Source organism: Muntiacus reevesi, chromosome 1, assembly GCF_963930625.1.
Source record: "Muntiacus reevesi chromosome 1, mMunRee1.1, whole genome shotgun sequence".
NCBI lineage: Eukaryota > Metazoa > Chordata > Mammalia > Artiodactyla > Cervidae > Muntiacus > Muntiacus reevesi.
The window spans coordinates 33,373,167-33,386,940 of NC_089249.1; the positions used below are offsets into that span (position 1 = coordinate 33,373,167).

General features: G+C 36.6%; 1 protein-coding gene across 4 annotated transcripts in view; it reads left to right on the forward strand.

Annotated features, from left to right (window-relative positions):
- Positions 1–13,774, forward strand: part of ABCC9 (ATP binding cassette subfamily C member 9) — a 148,540-nt gene that overhangs the window by 75,658 nt on the left and 59,108 nt on the right. For all 4 annotated transcript variants that reach the window (XM_065940510.1, XM_065940526.1, XM_065940518.1 and 1 more), the window contains 4 exons: positions 964–1,048; positions 2,564–2,644; positions 9,791–9,928; positions 10,053–10,178. In XM_065940510.1, coding sequence (XP_065796582.1) covers positions 964–1,048; positions 2,564–2,644; positions 9,791–9,928; positions 10,053–10,178 — 430 coding nt within the window. The remainder of the gene's footprint in view (positions 1–963; positions 1,049–2,563; positions 2,645–9,790; positions 9,929–10,052; positions 10,179–13,774) is intronic.

Below are 13,774 nucleotides of genomic sequence, written 5' to 3' on the forward strand. Positions count from 1 at the left end.
GCAGAAATTAGCACAACATTGTACAATTAAATTAAATAAAATAATTACTTAAATTATAATTAAAAAATAATTATTCAAATTATTAAAAATAATAATAACTCAAATATTTTAAGAACAGGTGATTGAGAAAATGAAACCATTGATATTTTCCCCAGAACTCCAAGTCTCCATGCTTTGTTGAATATCTAGTCCACCCAGTTTCCAAATCCAGCCTTAAGTCAACTTTATGTCAGTCCTTATCGATTTCTGTTTTCTTCTCTCTTCAGCATCATGACTGTGGACACAGATTCCTCTCGCCTGTCCCCGCTTCCCCCCGCCCCATAACCCATGCTCTAGCCCCAGTGAGGCTCCTCTTATCCCTCACACATACCATGAACTTGTCCACTGTCATATAGTTCCTTTCTCTCTCCCCTCATTGTCATTCCTGGCAATTTACAGTTCATCTTTCTGCAGACACCTCACAAATTACCTCCTCTGCAAAAATGTCACTAATATCTCAGTCATTCCTTCTTGCATATTCTAGGAGCACTTTGTAACTACCCATCTATGGTACCTAACAAGGTACATTTGCATCATATGTTTCTGTGTCAATTTTCTGCTGCATTTAATAGTTGTGTTAAAATTTTTAACCATTTTTCATTGAAGTATAATTAATTAACAATCTCATTTCGAGTGTACAGCAAAGTGATTTGATTGTACATATATCTATTCTTTTCCAGATTATTTTCCATTATAGGTTATTACAAGAAATTGGATATAATTCCCTGTGCTATACAATAATTTTACAAGAGTGGGAACCAATATCTATTTGTCTTTGTATATACAAGCTTAATGTAGAGGCTAGAATATGCTAAATTCTTCAATAAGTGTTTTATTTCAGCTTCTGAGACATTGAGCCTGGAACTTGGTTTATGGGCAGTATATTAATCATGATTTAAAAACTCAAAACCACCTCTCCCACAGGTACAAAGCAGTCACAGACGCATGTTCTCTTCAACCAGATATCGACTTACTGCCATTTGGAGACCAAACTGAAATTGGAGAGAGGGTGAGCTATGTGTAGTGTAATTACACAATGAACACAAATCCAGAAAAGTCTTCCAGTTATCTTTAACCTTTAATGGAAAATAAAAAAATCAGAGAGCACCTGAATTATGTTTTCCTAGTGACAAACTCTCTTAAGGATGTGTTGAGTAACTAGCATGAACTTTACATTTTGCTAGCCACTCAGGAGTTCTCAAGGGAGAGGAAACAGTCCCTGCCTTTGATCAAATGTATTTTTACTTAACTTGGAGTTTACTTTAAATTGGTTTGGAAACCGAGATTGCTTCCGACAACTTTTTCCACTCTTGTCAACATCCATTTATTCTTGTTAAAGTGTTCTTTTTGCTTTGTATAAACAGGTTTTACATTGGCGTCATAGTATTCCAACTAGCCGAAAAATATTTATATCTGTATATAATCTTTTTTTTTTTGTATATAATCTTTATAACAATGTTGGCTAAAGTGTTTGACTCTTATGGGGTCAAGTACTAAGCAAAAGACTATATATATATATATGTGTATATATATATATGCATTACTTGCTTTTACAAATCTGTTACATAGGTGTTTTGTTATCTGCTTATTGTAGCTGAGAAAACCAGGGCAGAGAAGGGTTAAAGAACTTGCCTGGTCAGAGTCCCTGGGACAGTTGAGATTGGTCTGACTCTGTCGTCTGTGTTATTCATTGCTGTTTTTTATTGCAGCATGGTATAGTGTTTAAGAACATGACCTGAACTTCTCTAAGCCTTAGTTTCCATGTGGAGAGCAGTACATTGAAATTGCTATGATAAGAGAAATAAGGAATGGAAAGCCATACACAGCAGCCTGACACATTTTACTAAAGTGTTAGTTGCTCAGTCATGTCCGACTCCTTGCAACTCCATGGACTATAGCTCATCTGTGCAAGGAATTCTCCAGACAAGAACACTGGAGTGGGTAGCCATTGCCTTCTCCAGGGGATCTTCCCGACCCAGGATTGAACCCAGGTCTCCTACATTGCAGGCAGATTCTTTACCATCTGAGCCACCAGGGAAGCTCGTCACATACTAAGTGCTTAGTAAATAGTAGTTTGTCACATTTGTATAATTAGCACTTGATTATAAAAGCATACTGCTGTATAGTTCACTTGAACACAACTTGTAATATTGAATTTAAGAGACATGTTAACTGTTAAGCATACTACAGACACAATTCATGAAACTAGAAACAATTTCAAGATTATTTCCTATCTTCACTCATTTTGGTTTTTTGTTGTTAATATTTTTGTATAGCTGAGCCCTCTACTAGAGTGAAAAGAAGATTAATATTATCAGTCAAAGATGATCTTAATATAATTCAAGTGTTGACCACTAGAAAGCTCACATTTTATCTTCCCAGTGTTATCACTGTTTAATTAATAAACTACCATTAATTTAAGATTTTTAAAGAGAAGTTTGTATTTTTAGGGAATTTTTTTTTTTTAACCAGCAGATTATTTACTACTGTAAATGGTGAATGTTTATGGGTATTTCTTCTCTAGGGCATCAACCTGAGTGGAGGTCAGAGGCAAAGAATCTGTGTGGCCCGAGCTCTCTATCAAAATACCAACATTGTCTTCTTGGTAAGAATATATGGTTTTCCCTTTCTCCTTCATCTTTCCCTCTGGACAAATGAGTCTTTAAGGAGATAAGTAACCCAATGAAAGGTGGTTTAACTTGTGAAATCACAGAGAATTAAGGCAAAACAAATCCTCAGGGTACAAATCAGATCAACATGTAAGATGAGCGTGAAGGACCCCAAGGGACTGAGGTTCCCAAATAATTGCTTATATACATTCTTAAACCATGAGGCTCATTGATGAAAGGGTGTGGATGGTGCTGGATGAACTGGACAGGATTATAGATCTTCTCATTTGTATTTACTGGTAGAAATAGGGGCTGGAATATATACTTTTGGTGGGCATAAGGGTTAGTAAGGATGCAACTCCGACTGTGGTTAAGATTTATCTGTAAAGTTTCCTGAAATTATTCTTAGAAATCTTGATACCAGCCTAGATCTGCTAAATCATAATCTGTAAAGGCAGAGTCTAGAATCTGTATCTTAAAAGAGCTCTGTAGATGATTTTCTAGTATATTCTGGGTTGATAACCTATGGATATAGAAATAAAAATGGATGATTATATTGACTATGAATTTGCTCTAGTTTTATTCCTCCAGCAGATTGTAGCAAAAATCACTTAACATACAACTAGACAGTGCCTAGAGATCAGCAGGTTATATAAATCCATCCTTCCCTTGCCTTCTCCTTTTGTGCATGTGTTAACCATATATAAATCTGGTTGTCAGACCTTTAAACTTTTCACTCCATCTAATGAACATCTTCAGAAAGTGGCTTGATTTTAGAGTTTTCCACTCCAAAATTTTGGATCAATTACAGGGTATGAAAGTAGAAAATGAAAGTATTACTGGAAATGCACTTCAGGTTAATGTCTCTAAGAATTCCTGCCCCCAAATTTTCCAGAAAACAACACTATAAAAGACATAGCAGGATCTAGCAGTAACCTGTTAAAACTCAACGTTAAAAAGACTAAGATCGTGGCATCCAGTCCTATCACTTCATGGCAAATAGATGGAAAAACAATGGAAACTGGCAGATTTTATTTTCTTGGGCTCTAAAAATCACTGTGAATTGTGACTGCATTCATGAAATTAAAAGATGCTTGCTCCTTGGGGTAAAAAAAAGCTATGATACACCTAGACATCATGTTAAAAAGCAGAGACATTTCTTTGCCAACAAAGGTCTGTCTAGTCAGAGATACGGTTTTCCCAGTGTTCATGTATGGATGTGAGAGCTGGACTTTAAAGAAGGATGAGTGCCAAAGAAGTGATGCTTTTGAACTGTGGTGTTGGAGAAGACTCTTGAGAGTCCCTTGGACTGCAAGGAGATCCAACCAGTCAAGCCTGAAGGAAATAAACTCTGAATATTCATTGGAAGGACTGATGCTGAAGCTGAAGCTCCAATACTTTGGCCACCTGATGGAAAGAGCCAACTCACTGGAAAAAACCTTGATGCTGGGAAAGATTGAAGGCAGGAGGAGAAGGGGACAACAGAGGATGAGATGGCTGGATGGCATCATTGACTCAATGGACGTGAGTTTCAGCAAACTCTGGGAGATAGTGAAGGACAAGCAGTCCATGCTGTTGCAAAGAGTTGAACACAACTTAGCAACTGAACAGCAACAACAACCAAAATGTGGCAAAATGTGAGCACATGTTGGAGAAATGGCACAATAGACTTGCTAGACACAGGGGTGCAAACCTTCAAACCTTCAATTTGAAAAAAAAAAATGCAATTGCTGTGAATCACAATAAAATGAATTGCAATAAAATGAGATATGCCTGTATCTGCAAAGTTCCATCTACCATTCAGATATCATTGTCACAGGTTCTGGGAAGTAGAACGTGGGCATCTTAGGGGACCATTATTCTGCCTGCCTCAGATAGCCCTTATTATTAGAAGGTTACTTTGGGATTAAAATCTGCTTCTGTATATTTTCCATTAATTGGCTTCCATTCTGCTTCTGCAACAGCAAATATATTTCTTTTATATGGCCATAGCTCAATATTTTAATGTTATTGTCGTAACTTGCCATAATTTACTTTTCTCTAGGCTGAGAAAGCTTAATACTTTTAATTCTTCAACAGTAATGTTATCTTTATAACTTTTATTAATTCTGGATATAATGGTGTTTGTTAGGGTCCCTTTGAAAAAGCATGTTCTAGATGCATTCTGATCAACTCAGATAGTCTTAAAACTAATGGAGCTTATGATCTAAATATTATACTTTCTTCATAGCAGCCTAAAATTGAATAATGCTTTAGCAGCAACAGAATATTGTTGATCAGTCAGTTCAGTTCAGTCGCTCAGTCATGTCCGACTCTTTGCAACCCCATGGACTGCAGCACGCCAGGCCTCCCTGTCAATCACCAACTCCTGGAGTTTACTCAGACTCATGTGTTTGAGTAATTTCTCCTAGATAAAAATATTTCACCCTTCGATTGTTTAAAAATTCACAGAGCACTTTGAATTGCAGTGTCATCTCATTTGATTCTTATGACTGTGCTGCTAGGGCAGATGGTTTCCTCATGGAAAGAGAGGAAACTTATACATAGGTGGAATGCCTTACCCGAGAACTAATGACTAGTAAGTGATCGAGTGTGAGCTAAAACTTCATATCTTTTGAGTACTTTTCCTTTTTTTCTGTTTTTGTGATCAGCTGTTTTTTTTTTTTTTAATTATTACTCTCAAATTACTCTGTTGTCTTTTGCTTTCTTTCTGTCTCCCTTCCTCCTTTCCTTCCTACCTCCCTCCTTCCCTCCCTTCCTTTCCTTTCCATCCATCAATGTTTGAGTGTCATCAGAGCCATCTTCTGTGCTGGGTACCAAGGAGACAAAGAAGAAAGAGACATTATTGTTATCTTTAAAGATCTTACGTGTACAAATAATTAGTTGAAAGGTTTTATATTTTGCTGTAATCTCTAATTAAACTTTACCAAATTAGCCTTTACACCTCTATACTTTTTTCCATGGTGGCGGCAACAATTTATATTTCCAACTACAATGCAAAAATTCCTTTTTCTCCACATTCTCACAAATATTAGTTATTTCTTGTCTTTTTGATAATAGCCAATCTAACAGGTATGAAGTGATATCATTGTGGTTTTGATTTGTATTTCCCAGATAATTAATAATATTAATATTAATGATAGTGATGTTGAGTACTATTTATGTACCTTTTGGCCATTTTTTCACTTTTTTGGAAAAAAATATCTATTCAGATCCTTTGACCATTTTTTAATTGGATTGTTTGGATATTTTGTTATTGATTTGTATGAGGTTTTTATATTTTGGGGGCATTAACTGCTTATCAGATACATGATTTGCAACCATTTCATCCCATTCCATAAGTTGCCCTTTCATTTTGTTGATGATTTTCTTAATGTACAGAAATGTTTTAGTTTGATGTAGCTCTGTTTATTTTTGCTTTTGTTGCCTTTGTTTTTGGTATTAAAATTTTAAAAACATTGCCAAGACCAACGTCAAAGAGATTATTCACTATGCTTTCTTCTGAGAGTTTTATGGTTTCAGGTCTTAGGTTCATGTCTTTAATCCACTTGAGTTCATTTTTGTGTATGATGTAAAATAGTGGCCCAGGGTTTGTTTTTTGTTTTTTTTTTTTTGCATACTGCTGTCTACTTTCCCCAACAGCATTTATTGAAGAGACTACTCTTCCACATTGTATCTGTACATAGAGACAGTTTAACTTCTTCCTTTCTTATTTGGATGCCATTTCTTTTTCTTGACTAATTGATCTGACATAGTACTTCCAGTGTATGTGTGCCCAGTCACTCAGATCATTTCAGTTCAGTTCAATTCAGTCTCTTAGTTGTGTCTGACTCTTTGTGACCCCATGCACTGCAGCACGCCAGGCTTCCCTGTCCATCACCAGCTCCCAAAGCTTGCTCAAACTCATGTCCATCGAGTCAGTGGTGTCATCCAGCCATCTCATCCTCTGTCATCCCCTTCTCCTCCTACCTTCGCTCTTTCCCAGCATCAGGGTCTTTTCAAATGAGTCAGTTATTCGCATCAGGTGGCCAAAGAATTGGAGTTTCAGCTTCAACATCAGTCCTTCCAATGCACATTCAGGGCTGATCTCCTTTAGGATGGACTGGTTGGATCTCCTTGCAGTCCAGGGGACTCTCAAGAGACTTCTCCAACACCACAGTTCAAAAGCATCATTTCTTCAGTGCTCAGCTTTTTTTTATGGATGTCCGACTCTCACATCCGTACATGACTACTGGAAAAACCATAGCCTTGACTAGATGGACCTTTGTTGGCAAAGTAATGTCTGTGCTTTTTAATATGCTGTCTAGGTTGGTCATAGTTTTTCTTCCAAAGAGCAAGTGTCTTTTAATTTCATGACTGCAGTCGCCATCTGTAGTGATTTTGGAGCCCCAAAAATAAAGTTTTTCACTGTTTCCATTGTTTCCCCATCTATTTGCCATGAAGTGATGGGACCAGATGCCACGATCTTAGTTTTCTGAATGTTGAGTTTTAAGCCAACTTTTTCACTCTCCTCTTTCACATTCATCAAGAAACTCTTTAGTTCTTCTTCACTTTCTGCTGTAAGGGTGGTGTCATCTGCATATCTGAGGTTATTGATATTTCTCCCGGCAATCTTGATTCCAGTTTGTGCTTCATCCAGCCTGGCATTTCGCATGATGTACTCTGCACATAAGTTAAATAAGCAGGGTGACAGTATACAGACTTGACATACTCCTTTCCCTATATGAAACCAATCTGTTGTTCCATGTTCAGTTCTAACTGTTGTTTCTTGACCTGCATACAGATTTCTCAGGAGGCAGGTAAGGTGGTCTGGTATTCCCATCTCTTGAAGAATTTTCCACAGTTTGTTGTGATCCAGTCACTTAGTGGTGTCCAATTCTTTGGACCCTGTGAACTATAGCCCACCAAACTCCTTTGCCCACAGGATTTCCTGGGCCCAGGAATTTCCTACTGTTCAGGAATTTCCTACTGCCCAGGAATACTGTGGGTTGCCATTTCTTCCTTCAGGGGATCTTCCTGACCCAGAAATCAAACCCACGTCTCCTGCACTGCACGGCAGGCAGATTCTTTTATCACTGAGCCACCTGGTAAGCCCCATAGTATTAAACTTTCAGTACTGTGTTGAATGAAAGTGGTGAGGCTGGATATCCTTGTCTTATTCCTGATCCTACGGGGAAAACTTTCAACTCTTCACGATTGAGTGTGGTGTTAGCTGTGGGCTTGTCATATATGATCTTTATTATGTTGAGGTATGTTTTCTTTATACCCTTTCTATTCAAAGTTTTTATCATGATTAAATGTTGAATTTGGCCAATGTTTTTTGTGCCTCTATTGAGTTGATCATATGATTTTTATCCTTTATTATTGTGGCGTATCATATTGATTGATTTGCCGATGTTGAACCATCCTTGCATCCCTAGAATAAATCCAACTTATTCATGGTGTATGAATCTTTTAATGACTGCTGAATATGGCTTGTTAGGATTTCGTCAAGGATGTTTGCATCTGTGTTCATCAGAAACACTGGTCTGTAATTTTCTTTTTGTGTGTGTGGCTTCGGTATCAGGGAATCATTGGTTTTAATATCAGGGTAATGCTAGATACTTTCCTCTTCTATTTTTTGAAAAAGTTTGAGAAGGATTGGTTTAAATCCCAGTTTAAATGTTTGATTGAATTCACCAGTGAAACCATCTGATTCTGGGCTTTTATTTGTTGGGGTGTTTTTGATTACTAATTCAATCCCTTTACCAGTAGTTGGTCTATTCAGCTTTTCTATTTTTTCATGATTCAGTTTTTGTAGATCATTTTTTTTCTAGGAATTTATCCATGTCTTTTAGGTGTCCAGTTTGTTGGTGTTCATAGTAGTCTCATGAGACTTTGTATTTGTGTGGTCACAATTGTATGTTGCCCCTTTGATTTCTAGTTTTATTTGAATCCTCCCACTTTCTTTGGTGAGTCTTATTAGTGAAAGTGGAAGTGTTAATTGCTCAGTTGTGTCTGACTCTTTGTGACCCCATGGACTGTAGCCTTCTAGGCTCCTCTGTCCATGGAATTCTCCAGACAAGAATACTGGAGTGGGTTGCCATTCCCTTCTCCAGGGGATCTTCCCAACCCAGGGATTGAGCCTGGGTCTCCTGCTTTGCAGACAGATTCTTTACCATCTAAACCACCCTGTATCTAATGAGTCTTGCTAAGGGTTTGTATATTTTACTTACTTAGTTTCATCAATCTTTCCTATTGTCTCTTTAGTTTATATTTTATATATTTCTATTCTGGTCCTTGTTATTTCCTTCCTTCCATGAACTATGGGCTTAATTTGTTCTTTGTTTTTCTAGTTTCTTGAGATGTAAAGTTAGGTTGTTTATTTGAGGTCTTTCTTTTTTCTTAATGTAGGAATTTATTGCTATAAAATTCTCTTAGAACCAGTTTTGCTGCATCCCATAAGTTTTGATGCGTTGTGTCTCATTTTCATTTGTTTCAAGATATTATTTGATTTCCCCTTTCAGTTTCTCCATTGGTTGTTCAGGAGCATCTTGTTTTATCTCCATGTATTTGTGAATTTTCCAGAGGTGGGGTTTATGATGCGAATGTGTCTCAACCTTTCCTACCTGTTTTGATGTATTTTTCTGTCACCTAAAATGTAGAAATCACTCCGTTTCTGGATCTCTTCCAAAGGGAATTGCTCCTTGTGCAACTGTACATCAATGTGTCCATGGCAAGAGGGAAATTCAGGAGCCTCCTACGTTGCCATCTTGGTCCAGAGTCTGTGCCTGTTTTTATTTGTGTCTAAAGTGAATCGATATCAACTTTAACTACTGTCGTATTCTTTGTTTTGGTTTTTTGTTATAGGTTGCCAAGTAATGTTGGCTTTTGAACTTGGAGATACTATATATAAGAATTCAAACCACTCCAAATATTGTTATTTACTTTTAACACTATTTTTAAGGTGAAAGAGAAAATAAAATCTTCATTTTTAATTTAGTAACTTTTTGTCATTTAAAGCTATTCAGAGTCTGTTTATTATAAAGTGAATTTTGTGGGATAATTTGCCTTTAGTTATTTGTATTTCTGTTTTCTGGAGGAATTTCATTACAAAGAAAATATGAAAAATTTTCATTATCTCTCCATTTTACTTGTTGTAGGATGATCCATTTTCTGCCTTGGACATTCACTTGAGTGATCACCTAATGCAGGAAGGAATTTTGAAATTTCTCCAAGATGACAAGAGGACACTTGTTCTTGTGACTCACAAATTACAATATCTAACACATGCTGACTGGGTAAGAGTTTAAAAGAAATTAAAAGAGTTTTTATATTTCAGCTATATAAATGCTTCCTGAGATAAATATAATTCACTTGGCCAATTACGGATTTTGTTGTAATTCTAATATTTGCTTTCCTTAGATCATAGCCATGAAAGATGGAAGTGTTCTAAGAGAAGGGACTTTGAAGGATATTCAGACCAAAGATGTAGAGCTGTATGAACACTGGAAAACACTAATGAATCGGCAGGATCAAGAACTAGAAAAGGTAATTGCTCAGATTTAGAAGAGTTCAGAGTTCAGTTAAGAAGAGTCAGAAATACAGTGCAAAATTACTATAAGTACTTTTAAAGAAGTATTACATTTAATTTTTGATTATATAATAATCTTATCTGAAAATGAAATAATTGTATGTTTATATACTACTAATTGATAAACTACTTTGAAACTGAGAAAATTCTAATGATATCTTTTACTATCAGGCCTTTAGAGGATTTTTATTTGAATTGGAGGCATATTATAATTATATGTGTGTTTAAAACAATCATATATGCATTTAAAACTTGCTCAAGCATGCTCTTTCCTCATTTTATCTTATTTTCCCTTATGTATGTCTTACTTTACTCACCTTCCATATGAGTTTTTCATTCATCACTTACAAATGGAGGGTTGTGGGCAAAACAAAATCTGAGATGATTTTTAAAGAAAGAAGATCTGTTAGCTGTGGGTATAGTGCAAAGTATGCCTGAGATACAGTTGGAAGAGGTGAAGGAAGGTAATCAGAAAGAAATTACAATGAAATTTTATATTTAGATAGTTTTTAAAGTCCATAAAACCTTTTTTACATGATCTCTTTTAATTCTCACAAAATAAGCAAAAAATAGGAGAAATAAGCAAAGAAAATATGATCTCACTTTTACAGATGGGAAAATTGAGGCTCAGAGAGGCTAAGTAACTTGCCTAAACTTGTACAGTATATATAATATTTTGTACCAATTGGATTTAAACCCAGATTCATACCAATGTAATGTATTTATATAATGTAAATATAATATTGAACGGAATGATAACAGAGTTGAAAACCAACTGAGTATGATGAAAGGAAAACCACTCATGGTTGAGAGGTAAATTGTAAATTTAGTTAGTAAATTTTCAAAATGTTTTCTCTTGAGTTGTGGGACTAGAAAAGGTCCAGAATTCAATAGTCCTGGTCAAGAATGAACATTATAAAATGAAAATGTTTATATCAGCAAATTTCTGAAAATGTCAAGAAGTTAAAATGTATTATTTCTTAAAGGAAAAAAAAATCTTGTTTCAATAGCCGAAGAAAGATAAAAAGTCAGACAAACCATCCGATTGCTCTGTCTTGTGTGAGCTTGCCAAAGATATCAAAGGCCAATTACAAACGTCTCAAAATAAGGAAGAAAAGCCGTATGTCAACGTCTTAGTAGAGTAGGACAAATCATAGAACCTTTGAAAGGAGGATATTCATCAAAACATTACAGTGTACAATTGGCAAGAGCTCACTTAGAAATTATGCAGTGATATGCTTGATAATAAACTTACTGGGATGACTCCAACTGACATTTTTTTCAGTGGTCTAGGTGCCAGGGACAAAAGAATATGATGTAAGCTTAAGGAGTGGACCATTTATGGTTTACTTTGAAAGGAAAATCTGGAAAAACCGCAAAAGAGAAAGGGGGGTGCTTTTGGCTTGCTTTTGAAGTAATACTGACTACTGAGCATGCCAGGAAGAAAGTCTGTTACACTGTGTTTAGAAGTGAAGTGATCACTCAAGAAACGATAGCGCTATAATTAAAGACACATCACAGGGTTAGAGGGCTTCCGTGGTGGCTCAGACAGTGAAGGATCTTCCTGCAATGTGGGAGACCAGGGTTTGATCCCTGGGTCTGGAAGATCCCTTGGAGAAGGGAATGGCTACCCACAACAGGGAAGCAAGGGCTACTGGCATCTAGCGGGTAGAGGACAGGGATGATGTTAAACATACTACAAGGTACAGAACAGCCCCCACAACAAAGGATTTTCTGACCCAAAATGTCAATGGTGCCAAGGTTGAGAAAAGCTGGCTTAGCACCAGAGCAGACCAAGCAAGTGGAGAAGGAGGTGAAACTAAAGGACTCACAAAACATCCCATCTTTGGTCTTTAGACAGATCAGTCAGTTTAAAGGTTCAGGAACAATGGGAAAGTATGCTAAAGAGGATAGTAATGACAGCTTTGAGAAGAAGTTGATAACACTTTTAGCTGATTTAAATGTTGTTAAAAATTCTGCCTTGGATAGCATCACCCATTATCTTCATAATATTATTAAGCAAAATAAAGTAGCATCTTTGGATGTTTCTTCCCTCAGCCTTCAACCCTCACTTTGATTCAACTTTTCCCAGGCATTCAATAAATATGCATTTAATTGTTGTTATTTAGTCGCTAAGTTGTGTCTGATTCTTTTGCGACCCCATGGACTGTAGCTTGCCAGGCTCCTCTGTCCATGGGATTCTCCAGGCAAGAATACTGGAGTGAGTTGCCATTTCCTTCTCCAGAGGATCTTCTCCACCCAGGGATCAAACCCACGTTTCCTGCGTGGCAGGCAGCTTGCTTACCACTCAGCCACCTGGGAATCCTTATGTGTTAGATAAATGAAACTAAATTTGTATTTACTTAATCCATATGTCAAAACAATTTAAAATATTTAATCTCAGATGAGCTTAGTGTGAGCATTTTACTCATAAGGAAAATGACTAAAGATTAAAGTCCCCAAGATGATAACTCTTGCTCACATAGATTGGCAACTTCTGTTTATTTCATTTCATTACACTATCCAAAAATATCAGTTCTTTTTTAAATTTTGTTTACTCTCAAAAAATAGTTTACAATGTACAAATATGACTTTTCATACCATTAGGCACAATTAAAAGCTAATGTGAAATTATCTCTGAAAAATACTATTCAAAAGACACTTTTGCTTCTACTTTTTTTTAAAAAACAAGAACTTGGAAGCAACAGAGCTTTCTAGAATAGCAAGTTTCCTAAATCACACATTGTATGATGCCAAACAAACAAAAACAAAATAGGACCACTATCTAGAGACTGATTATCAAAGAATTATTGGTTTATCCTTGTAAGAAACAGATTTTTTTTTTTATATGTTAGCATGTACAGGAAGCCCTTAAATTACTGTCAATTCCAGAAGTCAGTGGGTCAGTTATTTGGAACTGAGAATGCATTTCCCCACAGAAACAGAGATACGGGTAGTTTCCCAGACTGTCCTGCGGAAGCTGATTTAACCCACAGTGTAACTGAACTGATACTACTAGTCCAGTTCCAAAACCAAGAGGGCGGAGCGTTGGAAGCAGAGAACTGGAGAAAACAAAACGCTTTTCTCTTTCTTAGCACAGGATGAGTCTGGAGCAACCCTTAAAATGTTGCAGTTTGTGTTTGATATTTTCCCTTCTCTCCTTTCCCATTTATTTCAAAAACCCGCCTTCCTCTTGTTTCTATTGAAGTATCTTTCGTTCATCCCCTGAGTGAGATCCTCAGTCAGAACCTCATCTTGATTTGATAATTCATAATAGTGTATGACTGAATAGTGCTTTAACCAATCCAGAACTACATGCAGTTTTAAAAGAAGATGTTTGTTAACACTGATGAATCATTAGAAAAATTCAGTCAGTTCAGTTCAGTTCATTTCAGTCACTCAGTTGTGTTCGGCTCTTTTAGACCCCATGGACTGCGGCACACCAGGCCTCCATGTCCATCACCAACTCCTGGAGTTTACCCAAACTCATGTCCATTGAGTCAGTGATACCATCCAATCATCTCATCCTCTGTCGTCCCCTTCTTCTCCTGCC